This window comes from Rhipicephalus microplus, chromosome 3 (genome assembly GCF_043290135.1).
Source record: "Rhipicephalus microplus isolate Deutch F79 chromosome 3, USDA_Rmic, whole genome shotgun sequence".
Classification (NCBI taxonomy): Eukaryota; Metazoa; Arthropoda; class Arachnida; order Ixodida; family Ixodidae; genus Rhipicephalus; species Rhipicephalus microplus.
The window spans coordinates 206,897,918-206,917,593 of NC_134702.1; the positions used below are offsets into that span (position 1 = coordinate 206,897,918).

At 43.3% G+C, this 19,676-nt stretch overlaps 1 protein-coding gene and 1 long non-coding RNA gene across 4 annotated transcripts; both read left to right on the forward strand.

Moving 5' to 3' along the window:
- The first annotated feature begins 5,621 nt into the window (after positions 1-5,621).
- On the forward strand, positions 5,622-10,603 carry LOC142804114 (uncharacterized). 2 transcript variants are annotated; one of them, XR_012894464.1, is made up of 5 exons: positions 5,622-5,788; positions 6,246-6,305; positions 6,377-6,607; positions 6,663-6,776; positions 7,072-10,603. It is a non-coding gene; the product is annotated as an uncharacterized LOC142804114 (long non-coding RNA). The 2 variants fall into 2 exon arrangements; XR_012894463.1 differs by having other exon boundaries at positions 5,622-6,305.
- Positions 10,604-11,715: 1,112 nt separating this feature from the next.
- On the forward strand, positions 11,716-17,971 carry LOC142803486 (uncharacterized). Of its 2 annotated transcripts, none has more exons than XM_075888597.1 (5): positions 11,716-11,997; positions 15,031-15,192; positions 15,473-15,566; positions 15,665-15,775; positions 17,868-17,971. In XM_075888597.1, exons 1-5 carry the CDS (start codon positions 11,741-11,743, stop codon positions 17,961-17,963), a joined length of 720 nt encoding a protein of 239 aa, XP_075744712.1. In that variant the 5' UTR covers positions 11,716-11,740; the 3' UTR covers positions 17,964-17,971. The 2 variants fall into 2 exon arrangements, with proteins under 2 accessions (XP_075744712.1, XP_075744715.1); XM_075888600.1 differs by lacking the exon at positions 11,716-11,997 and adding an exon at positions 12,907-13,006.
- Positions 17,972-19,676: the final 1,705 nt, after the last annotated feature.

Here is a 19,676-nt window from a genome sequence, read left to right on the forward strand (position 1 = left end):
AATTGTTTGCGACGACAGAAATTTGAACTCGTTGTTCGCAGGATAAAGGAATAAACTCGGGGTGCGCCAATCACGCAAGGGGGTACACACCGACCTTCGTATCTTAAACACTTGCTCATGTGCGCGCTTACCCACCAACCTTCTTTTATTCCGTGTCCTTATGTCAGGCCTACACCTTCGTATGACCAGAAAGATTGCCAGCATCGGCGTACACTAAAATGTCACGTAAATTTATATGAAGAAGAAAATCTATAAACAGAGTTTCTCTCGAGCAGACATCATGACAGCGGACTTGTCATCCTTAAGGCTATAATTGTATTTCAGTCTTTCAGAAAACAAGCCTGCTTGTCGAAACGCCGGCTCGAAACAACTTTGCTAAAACTACTGATTAAGCGAGTTGGTTCATGATTATTTTCAGTGTTTGTGTGTGTGTAAACAGCGATTAAAGAATGGGAACAACCCCTGTTCACAGGTTTTTTACTGCAAGCTTCCATCCTCCCCTTTCTGACGTTTCTTACAAAAAAGTATAGGGACACTAAGTTAATAGACTGATAAATGAGTACCTGATAATTCTCTATCGTTCCTGTTCCGATCATACGACTATTAGAACAGAAAAAATTAAGACTAGGTTTAATGTTCTGAGTTTGGCGAACAATCTTCGACACGTGCACGTCGCTTTATGTTGCGTCGCTCCTTGTGTACTTGGCCGCATTGGCTGAGAACATTTCTTTGAAACTTGCTACTTCAGACCTTGCATCTACTAACACAGCAGTCTTAGACATTACCTGAGGCCGTCAAAGTATGACGTCACTGCTAGCCGATGCGCGAGAACTTAAGGGTAGCATCGCCACCTTTACAATCTCTTATAGTTTCGAGAATTCCTTCGCTCACCGGACGTCCTCTCGTAGTACGGGTGATGTTGATAGAATTGACTTACTCCTAAATTGTTATTATGTTCAGAGTCATTTAAAATTAAGTGCGAATATAAAAGGATTAATATAACATTCGTCCACTGACGTAACTGCGTACCTGCAGCGTTAGAGCGCCATTCGCCTCGGCGAGGGCTTTCATCTCGAAAAAATCTTTCTTTAGCTTCTCTAGCTGTGAATGCAAATTACTGTTCATTTCTTTCAGCCTGCTGCACTTCCGCCGCAACGTCTTAGTTGCCGCGACCAGGGAGCGCATCTTCTTCAAACCGATCGACGTTTGCGACGTCATGGAGCGCCGCACTGGCCTCTTCTGGTGTTCCCCTTGTATAACTGAACTACAGTCCTCCATGTTGTCCTGACTTGATGGAAAATGCAACCACTCGGCCTCTTGTGCAGTTTCAATTGGGTTTTCAGAACTATATACTTCCCCAGGCTCCGCTGATGCTCGCTCTTCTTGAGAAGAATCTGCGTTGGACGTTCCCCTGTTAAGCCGAAAAAATAGCGAAGCATGACAGATATATTGTCCCGCTAAACGCATAAGGGAATACTGCTAACATTATTCTTATCCGTTGTTGTGTTAGACTTCAAGTTTTACTTACAGTATTTTTACTTGTATGGGTGCCAGCGTTGTTTCCCCCTGCGTTCGTTTTAGCCGCTTTTTCCGCGGCATTGGATCTTGCCCACGTGGATCAGGAGAAGCGGGAAATAAGGAAGGCACGGCTGTGGGCTTCAACATCTTCCTTTTCGTCACTGTTCTGTAATCTTCAGCGGTAAAATGCAGGCTGCATACCTTCGACCGGTCGCTGGGCTCCCAGCGATGCTTTCCTGAACCTTCATCAAAGGTAAAGGCGTATACGCATGGCTAGCAAGATTGCAAAATAACAGTCCATAACACCTTTTTTGTAATTAATTTTTCCAAAATGTAACAAGCCAAATGGGGAGGTTAAGAAAAAGCATAGCCACGATTTTATTCTGGGGAAGTACCTGTATACCCATTTAGTGCATTTTCATATTTTCTCGCAGCCTTTGTAAATGTCTTTTTAGATGACTACATTCGTCGATTGATGTTTAGTGATGGTACGTGGTCGAGTCCAGTGGCATACTTGAAGCCCTTTATTCGAAGAGCTCATTGGCTATACAAGGTTTCATAACAAAGCTGAATTTCCTAATGGCTGCTCAGTAACGAAGCGCGACCCAATACGACAGAGCCGAAACCGAGGCGCACTTGAGCGCCTTGGTCTTGGTTTAGAGCGCAAACCTCTAACCTGTACAATGACTCCGCCGTTGACGACGATGACTTCAGTGGTTTTTGTTCTTTTGCATTCTCCAAAACGAATCTTTGTCATGCATGATGTAATCTCAGATGCAGCACGCACATAAATAGAGTATCTGTCGCTGATTATTCCAGGTTCCTCATTTCGGTTTCACCGGCTGGGTCTCTTAACCCTCACAGAGCCGATGGGCTCATTGCACGAAGGACTTCAATTATGTCATTATACCCGACCGCCTGCCAGCCCTATATAGAGTGAACAGTTAATCGCCACATTTCGTTACCGGCGTAACGTTTCTAATTACCTTAAGTAAGCTTATACAGAAACGAACAAAGCTGTATGGGAAGATAGAAGTTTGAGATGAGAAATACATTTGACCAAATTCGGTCGCTAACTTCAGTGACACCCAGTGTTCAAGAGTTGTCCATCGCTAAACACACACACACACACACACACACACACACACACACACACACACACACACACACACACACACACACACACACACACACACACACACACACACACACACACACACACACACACACACACACACACACACACACACACACACACACACACACACACACACACACACACACAGAGACAAACTGTGGAGGCAGCACGTAAATATTTCATATCATTAATTTTTTTATGGATTTCGGCGGCATTTGTTGAGGCAGCCTTCGGGAAGGGTGCTCGAACCCCTCGCAACCCACCGCTACGCATTTTTACATAATTTACAGATTTCGTATATTTACTTTTTTCTTGTGTGCTATATTTAAATTTCTTGGCACTATTTGTGGAGCCTGCCATATTAGCCGCGGTACTTTAAAAAAGCTTTCATGTTTTTTAGCTCAGTGAATTAGCATAACACACGGAAATAAAGTTTACTAAAGCACCCTGGTGCTTCTTGCTAGCTTGCAACTCGTTCTGAATTGAAACGACTCTCAAAAACACAAGACTCACCTTTTCTTCCAATTGCCTCGATCCATTCTTCCCGTATGTCTGTGGCAGGAAACTCGTGAAAACTTACTTTACTTTGTTTGCCTTGTTCCGATTTGCAATATGGCACGCAGCAATACACCATACTTACATTTGAGGTGTCAGCTCATCTAAAAAAAAAAAAACTGCACGCGGCCACTATTAGAGCTGACTACTGCAGCTATCTGCCGTCTGCAAGTTTCTGCACACGACCTACTGTGTTTCTGCGTATCTTCTGCAATTTGTGTATGCGTATCGTCTGGAACCATCGTGATTCAGTGTGAACAATGAATGCCTAACAATAGTTTTTTTATCTCGTTGGACTACGTTTTCATTCAAGAAATATTTTCATAATAAATTTTCCTTCATTTGTAGAAAAGTTCCCGTCTGCTTGCCACTGTGACCCTTTGTGTGCTTTTTTTACGGTTCTATTTCTGCTTCAAACGTCCACACGAATGCAGCCAACTCTGACGAGGAATCATATCGCTTTATTTGCCATATTTTACACATTCATACACAATTCATGCACAATAAGAACGATTTGCACTGCCACAGCGATGGCTGAAGCAGACGACAGCGAACAGGTGCTGCCTAGCGCCACGCCGCTCGTAGGTGACGGCCCTAGCGGCAGAAGGTATGAACTAGAACGTGGGCGCTGGAAGAGGTGCTCTCTGGGCAGGTCAGGAGTGTAGTAGGTCATGGTGCTCAATCCCCAACTTGTATAAGCACCTTGGGGGATATGGATAGATTGGATGGGACGTGGCTGTAGCTGTACCGTTTAGATTGGGTGGCAGCTAACGCCACCTAGCCGTAATACTTCATGAACCAACAATTAAATTTCTTTTTTTTTTCTTTAAATAGTGTAGTTGAGGACTGGTACTCGGCAGTGAAGGCGTAGAGAAAGAAGAAGACAAGAGCGGACACTCCGCAAAACCTGGCCTTAGGAAGTGCGTCACGACTACGTAACGAACTAGTGCTCCTACCAAACGTAAAAGGGCGCAAGCGCAAAAAAAACACAGTTATAATGAATGCAACAAAATTGTTTTCACAAATTAATAATTACACGCCCAAATTTGGTATGTTCTTTACACATAAAAACGATTTATTCAACACACCTTACGCGATTATTTTTCTTCAGCCGTACTGTCATAAACACCATCTACCCAGCGACAAGCCCATGCATGACTGACAGCGAGAAGCTTTCGTCGCTTTCGTCAACGTCGGCTGCGTCGGCGTTTTCAAGCGTGAGATAACAGGTGAGGCACGTTTTCAAGCGAAGCTTGTTGAATGACATGTTGTTGGTCTTGTTGGGTCATTTTTTCAGAAAACGGTTACGCCTGCGCGAAAAAGACACCATGCAACAAACATAGAAAGATACACACACACACGTTGCGCTTCGTGTGTGCGAGTTTGTTTCTTACGTGGCGTCTCATTCACGCAGTTGTAACCTTTTTCTGAAGCTTGTAAGGACTGGGAGGTTTGCTAAAAAGAAAGTTTGTGGCTCTATGCGGCGGTTAGACGGGAACATTGTGCAACGTATGCAGTATATAGCAAAGGCGGCCCGGCGTCAAGCTGAGGCGACGCGTGCTGCGTCTGCCACGGACGCGAGCGTCTGTGCGCTGAGCATAGCTGGGGAGCTAGGTCGTAGGCTCGGTGCAAAATATTGAGAAGCGTTTGCTGGGCCTCGCATGCTTCACGACGCATTTCCCGAAGGCTCGAAACATGAATAATTCTTGGTGTGCCGGAGGCAAATCTGGACTAGCCAAGTGGCCATCATCTTTGTTTCTTCGCTAGCCTTGTGCCACTAGTGCAAGCTGCCCACAAATTTTTTTGACGTTTCCAATATAATTTTACCGCACAAATTTCAACTACGATTTTTCTTCCCAATGTACTGCTGATACTGCGTACGCACGAAGGTGTTCTAAAGTTTCCAGGCCGCGATACCATTGCATTACAAGGGATAGCGGCCTGGAAACTTCTGAAGATCTTTGTTCGTGGTCTTGACGTATATCTTTGTAAGTCAGAGTTTTATGGGTCAGAGATGTATCACTGGTTTTGTATTGTGCATCGATTAGCTAATCATTCAAAGGGGTTTGCTGGTACACTTATGACGTACACATATCTTTTTCGTAATTTGACAGCGAAGCATCCACTTACTAACATTTTCAGACCGCGCTGACGCCATGCCGTCCGGCGGTCCAAGCTACGGCAGCTACTGCTGTGTATCGTGGTGCTTCAACAATGGCAGAACCCACAAAAAGCCTGGGACGAAATTCTTCCGCGTACCACGGGACGGCAGGTGTGTTAAAGGTTTTGTATGGTTTGCATGTCTGTAGGCTTACTGTTCGTACTTGCTAAGTGAGGGTAACAGTAAAAAATCACTATTCAAGCACTTCCTCTTTCAGCTGATAGTTCATTGCCAATGCAGGATGAAAGCATGGATGCAGTATGCTGGGCGCGATGATCTCCTGAGTAAGCCGGCCAGCCTATTGTACGCAACGTACAGGGTTTGTAGCGACCATTTTACTGCTCAAAGTTTCATGGACCCTGGGCACACAAGCCTTACAAGAATGGCTGTTCCCAGTGTGTAACCAGCTGCACCATGTAAGTGATTGACTGAAACTCAAATATGTGCAATAGCAGCCACATGTATTGAATCAGTGGCGACAGTTAACCGTGAAGATCTTTGTAGCCGATAGAGAAACCTCACTACAGAAGTAACACTTGGAAAGTCTTAAATTCTGTGAATTGTGGGCTATTACCTTCCTAACAGCAGCTTTACATTTCTGTCATTTTTTGATGCTCTGGACCTGCGCAACTTGTTTTGAAAGACTTTAAAGGGCTATTTCACGTTATCTTCAAGCCTGAGTGCACATGTACGTATACCTTTCATCAGTGAAAGCTGCCACTGTTGATAATTCCAAAAATCACAAATTACTTGTTTCCTAGTTGGTGCCGTCTCTTTTCTTCCACGTTCGACCAATTTATGCGTTTGAAAGAGCTGTTTAAGTTTCCCCATGCTACAAGCTTTGTAACTTGTACCAACTGCACATATATGCAGGTTCTCTGAGCGTCGCTTCAAGTAGTGACTGTGACATGGCTGCAGAAGCAGCACTGCAAGGTGCGGATGAGCTTCAGTTTGTGTTGTTTTAAGCCTCTTACTGACACATTGTCGTAATTTCATCTCTTCAGGACCTGCGGTAGAGGCTTCAAAAAGCGGCTCCCACACATTGAGGTGCCCCGATGAACAGGGTGCGTTCAGTGTCGCGATTTCTTTTTTTTTTTTACCCAAATTGACTGTTGACCAAACCTCTGCAGGTGGCAGCTCCCTTGTAGCTGGTGAAAGAATTTCTGATGATTTCGTCTTGCCGGAGAAAACCTTAACCAGTCGTTCAGCTGTCACAAAAGGAACTTGTGTGGCCGGTAAGTTGTACGTTCACTTCAACACCAAAGTGGATTGATATAGAGACTTCCGCAGGCCGCTCGCAAGATTGTTCCGACAGCACTGTCCGAGGCACTGAACAAGCTTCACAAGACCCTCCAGAAGACGTCTCCGCCAACAGCTCCACGCCTGAGTGCCTTAGAGAAAATGGTGACTATGCTTTTATTGCAGCAGTTTTTAATGTGCTATTTTATGTTTAGGACATTCTGAGGAAACTATCCTCAAAAGGACACTACGTGTGCACTTACAAAATGTAAGGGTGGGCTCTCAGTGATTTTCATTTTTTTGTGCATTGTCAACATTGTGAATGGTTTGTTTTTAGGTAGTGGAATCGAAAACTTTGTACCACAGAAAGTTGTGCACCTTGGGTCTGAAAGAGCGAGGAAAGTGCACGTATGGGATTAGTTGTTCTTCGCTTTTACATCAATTTTTTTGTTTATTGCAGTGCGTTCCTGTGTGCCAGCGACAATGTCTCCATCAATGAAGTACAAGCAAACCATTAAACATCTGCAAGCCAAAGTAGCAGCACAGCGGAAAACTATCAAAAGACTGCAGAGACAGCCTCTCCAAGCACCGTCGTTGACTTCGAAGGCCCTTGAAGTTATCCGACCGCACGTCACCGAAGAGGTTTTTAAACTTCTTTCTGCACATGTTCGTTTGAGGCCCAAACGCAAGGGCAAGCGGTTTCCCGTGTGGTTCAAGAAATTCGCTCTTCACTTAAACTTCCGAGGTCCGCGAGCATACCGATTTCTGGCTCCGTATTTTTCTTTGCCCTCCCGGCGTTCATTAAGGAGGTGGCTAGCTAATGTAAAGATGACTCCAGGCATAATTCCAGTAATCCTTTCTTCCATTGCAACAAATACTCAAGCTTGTAATGAACGGGACCGAGTGTGCGCTTTAGTTTTCAACGAAATAGCACTCAAAAAGAATTTGTACTATGATGCTTCAAGAGACGTTGTCCAGGGTTTTACAGATGATGGCACTCATCGCACTTCAACCATCGCTGATCGAGCACTGGTTTTTCTTCTTGTTGGTGTTTCGAGAAAGTGGGTTCAACCGGTTGCTTTTACTATAGGGCACGCATCAACACCATCATCTGTTATGCATAACTTGCTGGTGTCACTCATTTTGGAGCTTAGAAGCATTAATATTGCAGTGAAAGCAGTCATTTGTGACCAGGGCAGTTCAAATGTAAGTCTCGCTAACCAACTAAGAGCGACTGTAGCAAAGCCTTTTTTTGAAGTTAATGGTGAGCGGGTATATTACATTTTTGATGTTCCGCATTTAATTAAAACAACGCGCAATAATGTCCAAGCACACAAGTTATACATTGGGAATGACATCGTTAACTGGTCGCACATTGTAAGCCTTTACCAATCCTCACATGAGTTGCGGTTGCGATTGGCTCCAAAGTTGACTGAACGGCACGTTCATCAGAAACCTTTTTCTAATATGAAGGTCAGCAGAGCAACTCAGGTCCTCAGTGCATCAGTTTCGATTGCTATCACGGCAATGGTGTATGCGAAGGTGCTGCCTGCCTCGGCCATCACTACAGCTCAATTTTGTGATCGTATGGACAGGATTTTCGATGCCTTGAACAGCTCGAGTAAAATAAGAACTTCGCAAAAGCTGCGGCATGCAATCATGAAAAATGATTCAGAGCTGATTGACTTCCTCCGAGGCCAGCTTCCCTGGATTGCATCATGGCAGTTTGTTGGCAGACGTCAACCACAAACCATCGTAGATTGGCAAATTACAATTCAGGCAATTTGTCAACTATGGGATGACCTCTCCAAAAATTACAATTTTGAATACCTGTTAACACGCAGGCTTCAACAGGATCCTCTGGAGAACATATTTGGCCACATTAGGCAAAAACAGGGTTGCAACACCAACCCCAACGTAGCACAATTTATTTGTGGCCTGAAGCACATCTGCATAAGAAAACTTTTCAAGCTGTCAGAATACGGAAATGTCGAGGATGATGAATGTGACCTCCTCCAGGAGCAGCTCTCGCCATTCTCCCTCACCAGTGCGTCTCTTGTGGATAATGAGGAGTGTGCACAGCCACAGCCTGACGACTTTCCCGCTCTAGACGATCTCTCTGAACTTGCGACAAACATTCACTCCCATATTATCGATGGCTCCGCTGCATATTATGTAGCTGGTTTTCTCATCAAACACTTCCTTCGGAATGCATGTGACGGTTGCAGTTGCCCACAGTTACTGAAAGACGACAGTGAGACGCTTAAGGGTACCCACCAGTATTTCACAATGCTCAAAGCATACCACGTCCCCAGCAAACTTTTTGGGAATCTCACTGTGCCATCAGAAGCAGCTTTTGCATACGTACAACAACTTGAATCTCACTTTCTTGCCATAATTGAGGCCACTGCACATCACCTGAAAGTGTGCGATGTTTTGTATCACCATCTGTCAAGTGTTGGCGATTTTCATTTCTGCTCTGCTGGGTGTCGCGCTAAGTTTCTGAAAATGTTTTGCCGGGTTCGTTTATGTTGGCATGTGCGTTTTGTGAACCGAAACTTAGACAGGGTTAGGTTCCAGTCTTCAATCTCGGGCATGCAGCTTGACAAGTTCAAAGGTTAGCAATTAGCGGCGGGTTTACACTAAAGTATTTGAGTTGAGCCGAATCCTGCAAGAGCTTTGTTATGTTATTACTTCGTTACAGCAGACTTCATTATGGTCTTATATGCTTATATTCAGTTCAACTGGACTAACCACTCCTTCGTTGCATTCATTGTTTTGGTTACCCGCTATGAGGAGTACGAACACTGTGTATTCGCTCGAAGTGATTTGCATAACCTTAAAAAGAATGTTGGGTATTCTGTCTGTATTTTTTGTAGCAAATATGGGCGAACTGTACACTTTACTGTGGGTCGCTTGGTCACTGTGTATGCTTTATCTCTCCAGCTCAAGTAATATATCGATAACAAAACCGCTTGTTGAAATGTCTTCGAGCGGGTAAGGAACACAGTATGAAGTGGGCACGGTTCATGTTATCACGCTTTTCGTATTTTAGCTTCTCATCAACCTCCTCATCTTGCCCATCAAAATTTTCAAAAGAATACCCAAACTTGTAGCGTTTGATGGAGCTGCGGACGCTGCCATTTTATTTTTATATAGCTTGTGAGTGATAACGTACGATGTAGAGCCTTTGTGAAAAATAATGAGCCAAAGTGGTTTCCTTCTGCTATTTATTAGCCCTGTAATACCGCTCTCGTAGCACCAATTAAAGTCCACAATTCTGGATAAAGTGATGACTACAATCTATTTTAGCTCGCAAGCGTCACAGCAACACCCAGACGCAAATCACTTGGGATCTTAAGTTTTTGATAAAGGCGACGCATAAGAAGAGCCACAAGACCTGCCAGTGTTGTAGCATAAAGTTCGTCTTTCACGTAGTGAGCAAGCTGCAAAGCCCTACCTTTCTGAGGACAAGCAGGCATCAAGTCTGCTTTTTTTCATTTTGGACTAGCTGTTCTTAAGCACAGCCAGCACACTGCACCTTTGCCTTTCTGCTATATTGTGTCGTGTGGTTTCTGTGCGCTCTTTTTTTCTATGCATTATTTCGGTTAAGCCCAGGCGTGATTCGCGACTTCATTGCTGTGTATATGTCACTTCTTCCTTCTTCATCAGCATTGTGCGCTGTGTTTTTGCCATACCCACTGGCCCGGTGTGTCATACTTCACCAGCTTCTCGGCTTCTGCCAACTCTAGCGATGTGTGCGTTGTCTGTGTTCTCTATGTCTTTGTTACAATATTTGTTACAATTTATTTGTAAGGCGAGATGCATTTGTTGTCTACCTTTGTCATATTGTGCTTTTTATATTCTCATACTCTACCTTGCCTTTGAATAAAACATTGCGGATGCTCTGTTTCTTTCACTGATATATACATTGATCACTTGTTCCAAAAGAAAAACACAAGCACGATGAATAAAACCGTAGTGAATTATCATTACCTGCATCTCTTTTTATTATAACTTAATCGAAATAAAAATTACGTCACGACCAATTCGCACGAACCACTGAACAAAACAGGGAATCGCTAAATCAAAACGACCTACAAAAACTATCCATTTGGGCGATGAATAGTGGTCTGAAATCATGAACTTTCGACATAACCAAACGTCGGTTATGCAAAGTAATTCAAAATTTGCGCCAGTGAAACCGGAAGCGCACGCCACTTGCTCTCATCAACCACTAGGTGTGCTAGAGTCGATTGGGCCACTGGGGCATGACCTACTACACTCCTGACCTGCCCAGAGAGCACCTCTTCCAGCGCCCACGTTCTAGTTCATACCTTCTGCCGCTAGGGCCGTAACCTACGAGCGGCGTGGCGCTAGTCAGCACCTGCTCGCTGACGTCATCTTCACTCTTTGTGGTCAAATTTTGACCAACAAAGCACTCGTAGTGCGTATTTATGATCCAAAATTTAGAATTATTCAGAAATAATAATACTAAAAGACATTCAGAATTTTTTTGCAATAAAATGCACGCGACCACGCATAGGCTGCCCTACATCGTGTAAATCTACGGGTTCCCACGTTTGTCAACCAGTGTGCTATAAATACTCAAGCGCTCTGAACACCTTGCTTAACCAGCAATGTATGGGAAGAAATAGTCACATATATGCCGCCAGTTCACTGCAGAATGCAGGCATTCTTATACCAGCGCCTACAAAACAACCGTAAAGAAACAGACGAACAGGTTATAGGTAGCGCCACCTACGGCGAGCGATTGAACGAGAGCGGGGACACGCGCTCCCATAGGAACCCCGCTATCTGAACAGGTCAGGAGTGTAGTAGGTCATGCACTGGGGTCTACGGGAGTGTCCACTCTTCACCTTTTTTTATTTCTCTATGGTGAAGGGTCTAATTTTCACTCGTGCCTTGACTTAATCCGCCAATCAGGTAACCTTTTTCTAGTTAATTCCACCCGTTTAAAGTCATCTCTGTCCCTTAACCCCTGATATCAAGGGCGATGACAGTGCCGCGATGCGCCTATGGCGACAAGCACTGGCAAAATTGGGAATAGGTGCGGCCGACTCGGCGATTTCACCGGTTTCACTGCAGACATTTAGTGTTTTGGGGTGATGAACTTCGACAACGCGTGCTATCAGCTTGGTGTGCTAAACCGATTGACCGGCTGTGCGAAACTGCATTTGTGCGTGATGGCAGCAGCGACCCCAAGGAAGAGGCGAGGTCTAAAGTATTGTTGTGTTGTGGGCTGCTATAACACTGCTGACAACATCAGGGCACGCGGTCTACCTATAAAGCTGTATCGGTTCCCGGGCAAGTCGTACGAAAAAGAAAGGCGAGAAACGTGGATCACCGCAGTAAGGAGAATTAAGTAAGTTATAGCCGTGTCTCGCCTTTTGTTTTGGCTGGCTGAGTTCTTCGCTTTCGTTCGACTATCTGGAAGTACCGTGTCAATTTTTATGAAAGGGAACACGCGAACGAATGGCCCGCGCACTCCTGCGGCTGCTTGTAGCGCGTTCAAGCGAAAGTGATGGGAACCACCGCCTCGATTCCCGTCTTATCTAGCGGCCGTGGCACAACAACCAGAGAGAGAGATATAGAGGTTCAGAAAAAGAAAAGACGCGACTTCTGCAGCCCTAATTGGGAGCACGGCTTACACCCAGTCATGGGACCGGCGGCAAGATTGTTACCCCCTTCCCTTCAAGGCGATTACGCCCGGCCTCTTACGTATTCGCATTAAAGGGGAGGCGTTTGATATCTTGGCGCGGTTCTATATCACCGATGACCGGTGGTTTTTTTCGCCACTAGATGACAATAATCGAGCAAGCAGGTTATACTAAAGCTTCTGGAGTGGTGGTCCCGCATACCCGCCCACGTATCGAAGTGAAGCCGCTGCGGCCATATTGCTCAGGGCAGAAGGTGGCAGCGCCGAAAATGCTCTGGGCGCTTGCGGCCGTGTGTTTCGATATAGCTGCTAAAGCACCTGTTCATTATTCTTAGGAGGCGAGGGAACATGGAACGGACGTTAATGTACATCTGTTTTCATTTTTACTTGACACAGTGTTTTAAGCGGGTTAAAAAGGTAATCAGGGATTCGCCTTATATGTTAACACAGTTGATTCACAGCAGAAGTAACCAGTGAGGAGATGCAGAGAAAATAAGTTTCGCTTGCACACAATCGTAAGCCCTTGACAAATAATAGTGCAGGGTGTGTGCAAACTCTTTTTAATATTGTGGGGGGTATTCACCTTTTCACGGACTAGTTTGAGCAGCTCTTGGATATCCGGTGCTTGTAAAACATCCTATACTTCATCCGAGAATATGTTCTGCACCATTACCTGGTCAATGAATTTCCGAGAAGATATAATACATCTTAAAAGGTCCTGTTGGTACTGCTACGATGTCTTGCCCTACTTTTTCAGCTGCTAATTGTACCTAAAAAAAAAAACAGGTGTGTGCAAGTTGAAGGCAAGGACACAGAAAAGATGGACAGATGGAACGCGCATTTGCATGCACATTGCCAAGCTTGAAGGTGCCCACTGATTTTCAAATAGATTAAGATTTTTGGTAGGAGCAGTAATATCACAGCGGGCGAACTGTTGGAAGCCTTTTATATTTCTGCAAGAATGTTTATGTTAACGACACCTCAATGTCCTTATTTGAAAGTGAGCATAAGTTTGTACGCGAAGCTGCTTGGTTTTTGACCATGTCCACGTGAGTATGTTCTCTTGTAAGTATAACTTTGAAAGTTTACAAATAATAAAATTCGTTTGAAGGTTTGCACTTGTTCCTGTCCCATCTTTTCTGTGTCTTTGTCTTCAATTTGGACACACTAGTTTATCTTTAAATAGGAACCAACTCGCCCAGTGACAAATTTTGCTAATTGTACCTCGTTCGTAGTTCATTCAGTTCTTATTTTTTTTTTGCCTGTACCATTTCTTTGTAGGTGAAGTTTGGGGGTGGCAGAATTTTGACAGCTCTATCAATGAGAGGCGCTATAGGCAAAAGTTTTTTCAGACTTTTTAGAGGAGCTCGTTTTCTTTTTCTTCTACATACAGAGATGCATATCGCAACATCATAAATTCTGGAATTGGGAGCGTAGGGCTTATGAAAATATAAGAAACTCAAAATCCCAGAAAGTCAGAGCCGATGCTACAATAACTACCTTTCAAAAATGAAGCGCTCACTTGTATCAAGCGCAGTTACGTGCTGTTTTTTTTATGTGCGCTCGAAACAATGCAAACACGGTAGTAATGTTACAAATTCGTAGTCTCGTTATTTACCCTCTCTCATCGAAGCAGCCTGCTTCAACATAAGTATTGAACATAAGTCGTCATTCTTTTTTAGCACTTAACCTCTAGCCTCGTAGCGCTCGCGCATATGCCGCGCAAAATGACGTCTTTTGGAATCCTAAAATGTATAAAAATTATTCAAAGTGTCTCTGTGCACCCGAACGCAAAAAGGAAATAGTCTGCAGTCATAGTCGCGAAAATATATGAGAAAAAGCGAGCGATTGAAGCATATATATAGAAAGTTCTACCCGGTGTCTGCTTCACACGATTCGCACAGCCAAATGCTTCTCAAGAGCCCACCATCGTCGTCTCCAAAATAGATCACAGACGTTTTCAGAACTGTCTTGTTCAATTAGAGGCACCACACAACATTACTAGCACAAAAACAACGTGAAAGCCTCGTACGCTACATGCGCCCATCCGCTTTCTATCCTGAGCAATATGGCAGCGCATCGACTTCAGCCACGGAGCCCATTCGCCACTCCAGCAGAAGATTTAGTATAACCGCTATTGAATCGAGATGGTGGTTGCTGTCACGTCCGTTTAAACATGCTACAAGCAGGCGCCGCGGAGTGCGCAGGCCACACGTTTACATGTTCCCTTTCATAAAAATTGACGCTGTACGTAACGTGCCACATGCATGCAACAACTGCTCAGTGCTTGCTGTCTCCTCGCAATGTGAAAGTGCATGCAGTTACAGTTGTGTGGTGAAAGAACTTTGTATTTTGAATCTCTGTGTGTTTGAGACCTAGCTGTCGTTCTTGACTGTTCACATTCACATGCGTCATACCACGGTTTGCATTGCACTGTTGATTGAATTCATGTGTACTACTCACATTGTCAAAGGTTCACACGTCTATAACGCTAGCTTTTTCATAGTGTGGGAACGAACGTCTGCGCATTTTCAGCAAAGTTTGACATCATTTGTCTGCTTTGTTTTTATTAGGGTGGGATATACATTTTGGTCGCTGAATCTGTCACTTAATTAATAGATGCTTTGTAGTTGCCACATTTCGAAATAGTGCAATTTTCTCTCCCGGGCTCGCGCACGCCTGTGTGTGTCATGAATTATGACGATTTTCAACCTGCTATGCTGTTTTTTTCTGCTACAGTCCCGATGGAACTCCTTGGTTGCCGAAAGACCATACACGAATTTGCAGCACTCATTTTCAAGGCAACCGCAAAAGTGACATTCGCGAACATCCAGCCTACATCCCCACAATCTTTCCACCTGTGTACAGACAAAAGGCACGTGACCAGCAGAAGGCGCAAAGGTATGAAAGCAGAAAGGTGAAGATGCAATCGGAAACTACAGCTATCTGTTTTTAATAGTCATGCTGTGTTTTCTGATTAAAAAAAAAAGTTGTTGGCATAGTATAAATGAAAGGTGCATGGACCCTCATTCAGTGCATCGATTTCGTGAGAGGTCCCCTAGGCAAAAAGACAATTTGTACATCTCCTTTTTTTATTGTACCGCTTTTCTTTTGCCTTAAATAAACTTCAACTTGCAGCCGGAACAAGACTGGCATTGATCCGAGCCTTTGTGAAATGCAGGTTGGAGAGATGCTTTCAGCAGAATTTCACCAACGAATCTCTGCAAGCACTCACAACCTGTCCCTCATACAACAGCACTCCAAAGAAACACGCGGTGTGGATATATTTAATTTCAGTATTGTGTTTTTGGACAGTTCCATGCAGCATTTTAAATCTGAGTAACACACAGTATTTTGTGTTTCATTCCTTCAGATATGCCAAACAGAAGAATGTGCAGCTCCAGGAAAACTGTCCATATTTCTGTCAGTGACAAATGGCTCCGAGGCGTCCACTCAAGTTGCGCATCCAGAAATGAATCACAAGGTTGGAATATAACTATATACTATACCAAATTCCAGCATGGTTTTAGGAAAGGTTATTCGACAAACACTCAGTTAGTTGAAACAATACATGACTTTGCCAAATCAATAAATAGTAGAACACAGACTGACGTTATTTTTATGGACTTTTCGAAAGCCTTTGATAAAGTATCCTACACTAAACTGATATATAAGATAGGTAGAATAATCAATAATTCCCAAGTAGTTAACTGGATTTCTGCATATCTCACAAAACGTGAACAATTTGTTGTTTTTGCTGATTCCTTCTCACATAGACAGCTTGTTGACTCTGGCGTTCCTCAGGGCTTAGTGCTAGGACCACTTCTTTTTCTCCTGTTTATTAATGATATTGTTGATGGCATCCCTGTTAAAATCAAACTCTACGCTGATGACTGTGTACTTTATAAAGAAATATGCAGTCCCGCAGACCAACACGTGTTAAATGATGCTCTACAAAAAGTGTCCTCCTGGTGTGATGAATGGCTATTAACTTCGAAAAAACAGTGTTTATGCAAATAACTAATAAAAGGAATCCTTTAGAATACGAGTACTCTACTACACATACTAAACTTTCCCAAGTCCCACATTACAAGTATCTTGGCATATGGATCACAGATGACCTAAATTGGACGAAACACATTAATACAGTAACTAACACTGCAATGCGTAAGCTGTTCTTCCTCAGAAGGGCATTGAAACTCTCAACCCCCTCCGTCTGCCTTCTGGCTTATAAAACAATAGTTATACCGACTCTGGATTATGCTTCCATTATATGGGACCCTTTTACCAAATTTAATATCAACAAGCTAGAAAGACTACAAAAAAAGGCCATTCGTTTTATTTATAACAGCTTCGGGCGCACTTCAATCACGGAACTTTCAGCTCGAGCTAATCTACCAACACTAACAGAAAGAAACCAGGTATCCAGACTAGAATTTCTATATCAACTAATAAAGGGACATTACAAGATAGACATTTCTGAAATTCCTTCATTTTCGTCTGGATATGCAACTCGACAAAGGCATGAGCGCACAATAACACCCTATGCAACCCGTAACAAGTGCTTTAAATATTCATTCTTTCCACGAACTATAAACGACTGGAACAAACTAACCAACACCGAAGTTTTACAGCCATCCTTAACATTGTTTTCTTCTAGCCTCGATAACATTGTTTAATATAGCATGCCAATTAAGCTCTGACCCCATAAATATTCCAATTTTTGCATATTTAGGTTGCTTTGTGCGTACTTTTGTTTCTGTGTGTTTTTATCTTCCTGTTTTGAAAATTTGTTTGCATGCATATTGAGCATTCATGTAATTCATGTAACCCACTCTGTGAAAATCCCTAGTAGGGATTGCAGTATTCATAAATAAATAAAAATAAATAAATAAAGCTGCTGCTCCCTATATGTTGTGCTGAATTGTGACACCGCCTTGCTGGTTTGTCTACGAATTCTCACTTTGTTGACTTAGATTATTGGGTACTAAATTTAATTGTTATTCCTGCCTGTTAATTCATTGTTTTATAGTACAGTTGAACTCAAATATATCGAACTTGAAGGGGATCACGAATCAGTTCAACATATAAAAAATTTGATAGGAAGAAATAGAAGCCTTGAGAGCTTACCTGTAGCAGATCACTGCCTACAATAGAAGCATTCAAGAATGACTACTGATGCCGCACATACGCGGCAACAGAATGATTTATTTGCGTGAAAAAAAAATTCGCTAATCTTGGCCTGCTTCTTCATTTTTCGCAAGTGCCATAGCGCACCATCCACCTTGCGCGGCGTTCGATATATCCGAAGGTAAGTAGAAATACCGTTCGATATAAATGTGCGAATTACTATACTTCTACATATGAATTTCAAAGGGATAACTTGCGAGTTCGATATACTCGAAAATTCGATGTATGGGGGTTCGATGTAATTGTGTTCGACTGAAGTGGTGCTTATTTTCCTTTCAGAATGATGAGTTAGAGTAGGGTGCACTTTTTTTTTTCATTTCTTGTCTTACTTAACTGCATTCCTTCTTTTCCATTTCTTAATTATGTCTGTCTGTTCCTTTCTGAAGGTTGCAATCACAGATGAAAATTGGAAACAAAGCTGGATTTCATGGATTTCAGTATATAAGAAGAGGAAGAGCTGCAGCAAGAACTGTGTGGTGTGACATTGCAATTCTTATGCCTTATTTTGAACTTACTGGCTCTGCTAAAGGTACAGCCATGATGGGATATCATGGGAAGGCAAACTGTGCTTGGCCCTGGCCAAGCTGCAACTTTGGATAACATACAGTGCCTTGTGAGCAATATTTGCTCTTACAGCCCCAACATGCATCTGATGTGTTTAGGAAAACACTTCATAATCTAATCATTGCCCTGAAACACCGGGTCTCCATGACCCTCCTGAACATAATAAAGCTTTGTTTTTACAAGGAAGGAAACAGTGCATAAATGGGACGGTGCGAAAGAAGCACACAATGACAGTGCCCGTCCTTGCGTGCGTCCTTCGCTCTGTCCCATGGATGGGATATTTTGTCTTCCTTATACAACAAGTTTCAACTATCCCGCCTTTCACTGCTAGTTAAAGAGGTCTCAAAACGTTTTTAAAAAAATTTCAACATTGTGTGTGTTTGGAATCCTGGCCATTTATTCTATGCTATGCCTCGACTCGTTTCATCGTTCGGGTTTATTTAATAGCTATCAAAGCACAATTTTGATTCCCTGCTCATGTTCCCCTCAACTGAATAACCGATGTCACTTTAACTCGGCCAATGAAAAGTATCTGGAATCGAAAAAAAATTGGTGATGCAGTGATGTTTGCTGAACCACAGTTGACCGAGCTTCGTGGAATCATACCATTCAGATTGCGGTATGGTTAGGCCATCTCGAACGTTGTTTGAACTTTGATGAGTTGTGCAAGACTGTCCGACGACACACATGGCCATTATAGCAAGTACTAAGCCACCCACAACTTGCTGTAAACACGACCTAACACAACCAATAAAGAAAAAACGGTGAGACACTGTACTGAGCTAGCGAAGGCAACGTGGGACTGAACCCTGATGTATTTGAAAGTGGAACCAAGCAGATCACTCACTGTACTTCCACATTCAGAGGGCAAAAATTGCAGTTATTTTTTTTTCCCTTAGGTTTCTATAATTTTATAATTTTGCAGCAAAAGAAAACTAATGCTCTGGCTATAACTTCTCTTACCAGGTCATTCCACTGACGTCACATTCGCGTGTTAATGCATGTGACGGCCAGTAAATCAGCATGATTGTTTAGCAGCCCGAGAAAACTGCTATTTCAAACAGGCCTCATTATGGTCGATCGCCGCTACAACGAAAAATTTATGATTCCCCGTCAGCCATCCATAGGAGTCAATGCATAAATATTGTCGCCACAACAAACACTTTTTCTTCGATCGTCCTGCTTCAACGAAATTTTACAATGCAATTTCAGGCTCAGATACTTATTGCTATGCAGTGAAACCAATCTTTAACATTTCGATGTATTTTCAGAGCCTGAAAATGCGTTAATGACGTCTAAAACACGCGTTGGCACCACCAGAAACCGCCGCTGTTTAGCAAGTTTAGGCACCGCCATCGCTCGATAGCGATGGCAATGAGACTGCCTTGATTTTGTTTTGTCACTGGCTTACTTTTGAGTCATAGACCATCGGAAACTGAAGCTCAGTCGCTTAGTTCATACTAGAACACTGTAGTTCATGGTTTCCTTCACGCAGCTACAGTAGCTAGAATAGGGAAGTGTGATGAACACACCGGCTAGTGCATAACACCCTGGGAGGAAACCGCCAGATTGCGCTAGCACACGTTTCCATCCAAGTTGAATTAAGATTAGAATTTAAGCAACGTGAAATA

What these genes read in the sequence shown, in the direction of transcription:
- LOC142803486 (XM_075888597.1), top strand. Translation starts at nt 11,741, where the DNA reads ATGAACTTCGACAACGCGTGCTATCAGCTTGGTGTGCTAAACCGATTG. An exon ending in ACCGCAGTAAGGAGAATTAA is followed by an intron (nt 11,998 to 15,030) that starts GTAAGTTATAGC and finishes TTTCTGCTACAG; the next exon opens with TCCCGATGGAACTCCTTGGT. An exon ending in GCACTCCAAAGAAACACGCG is followed by an intron (nt 15,567 to 15,664) that starts GTGTGGATATAT and finishes TCATTCCTTCAG; the next exon opens with ATATGCCAAACAGAAGAATG.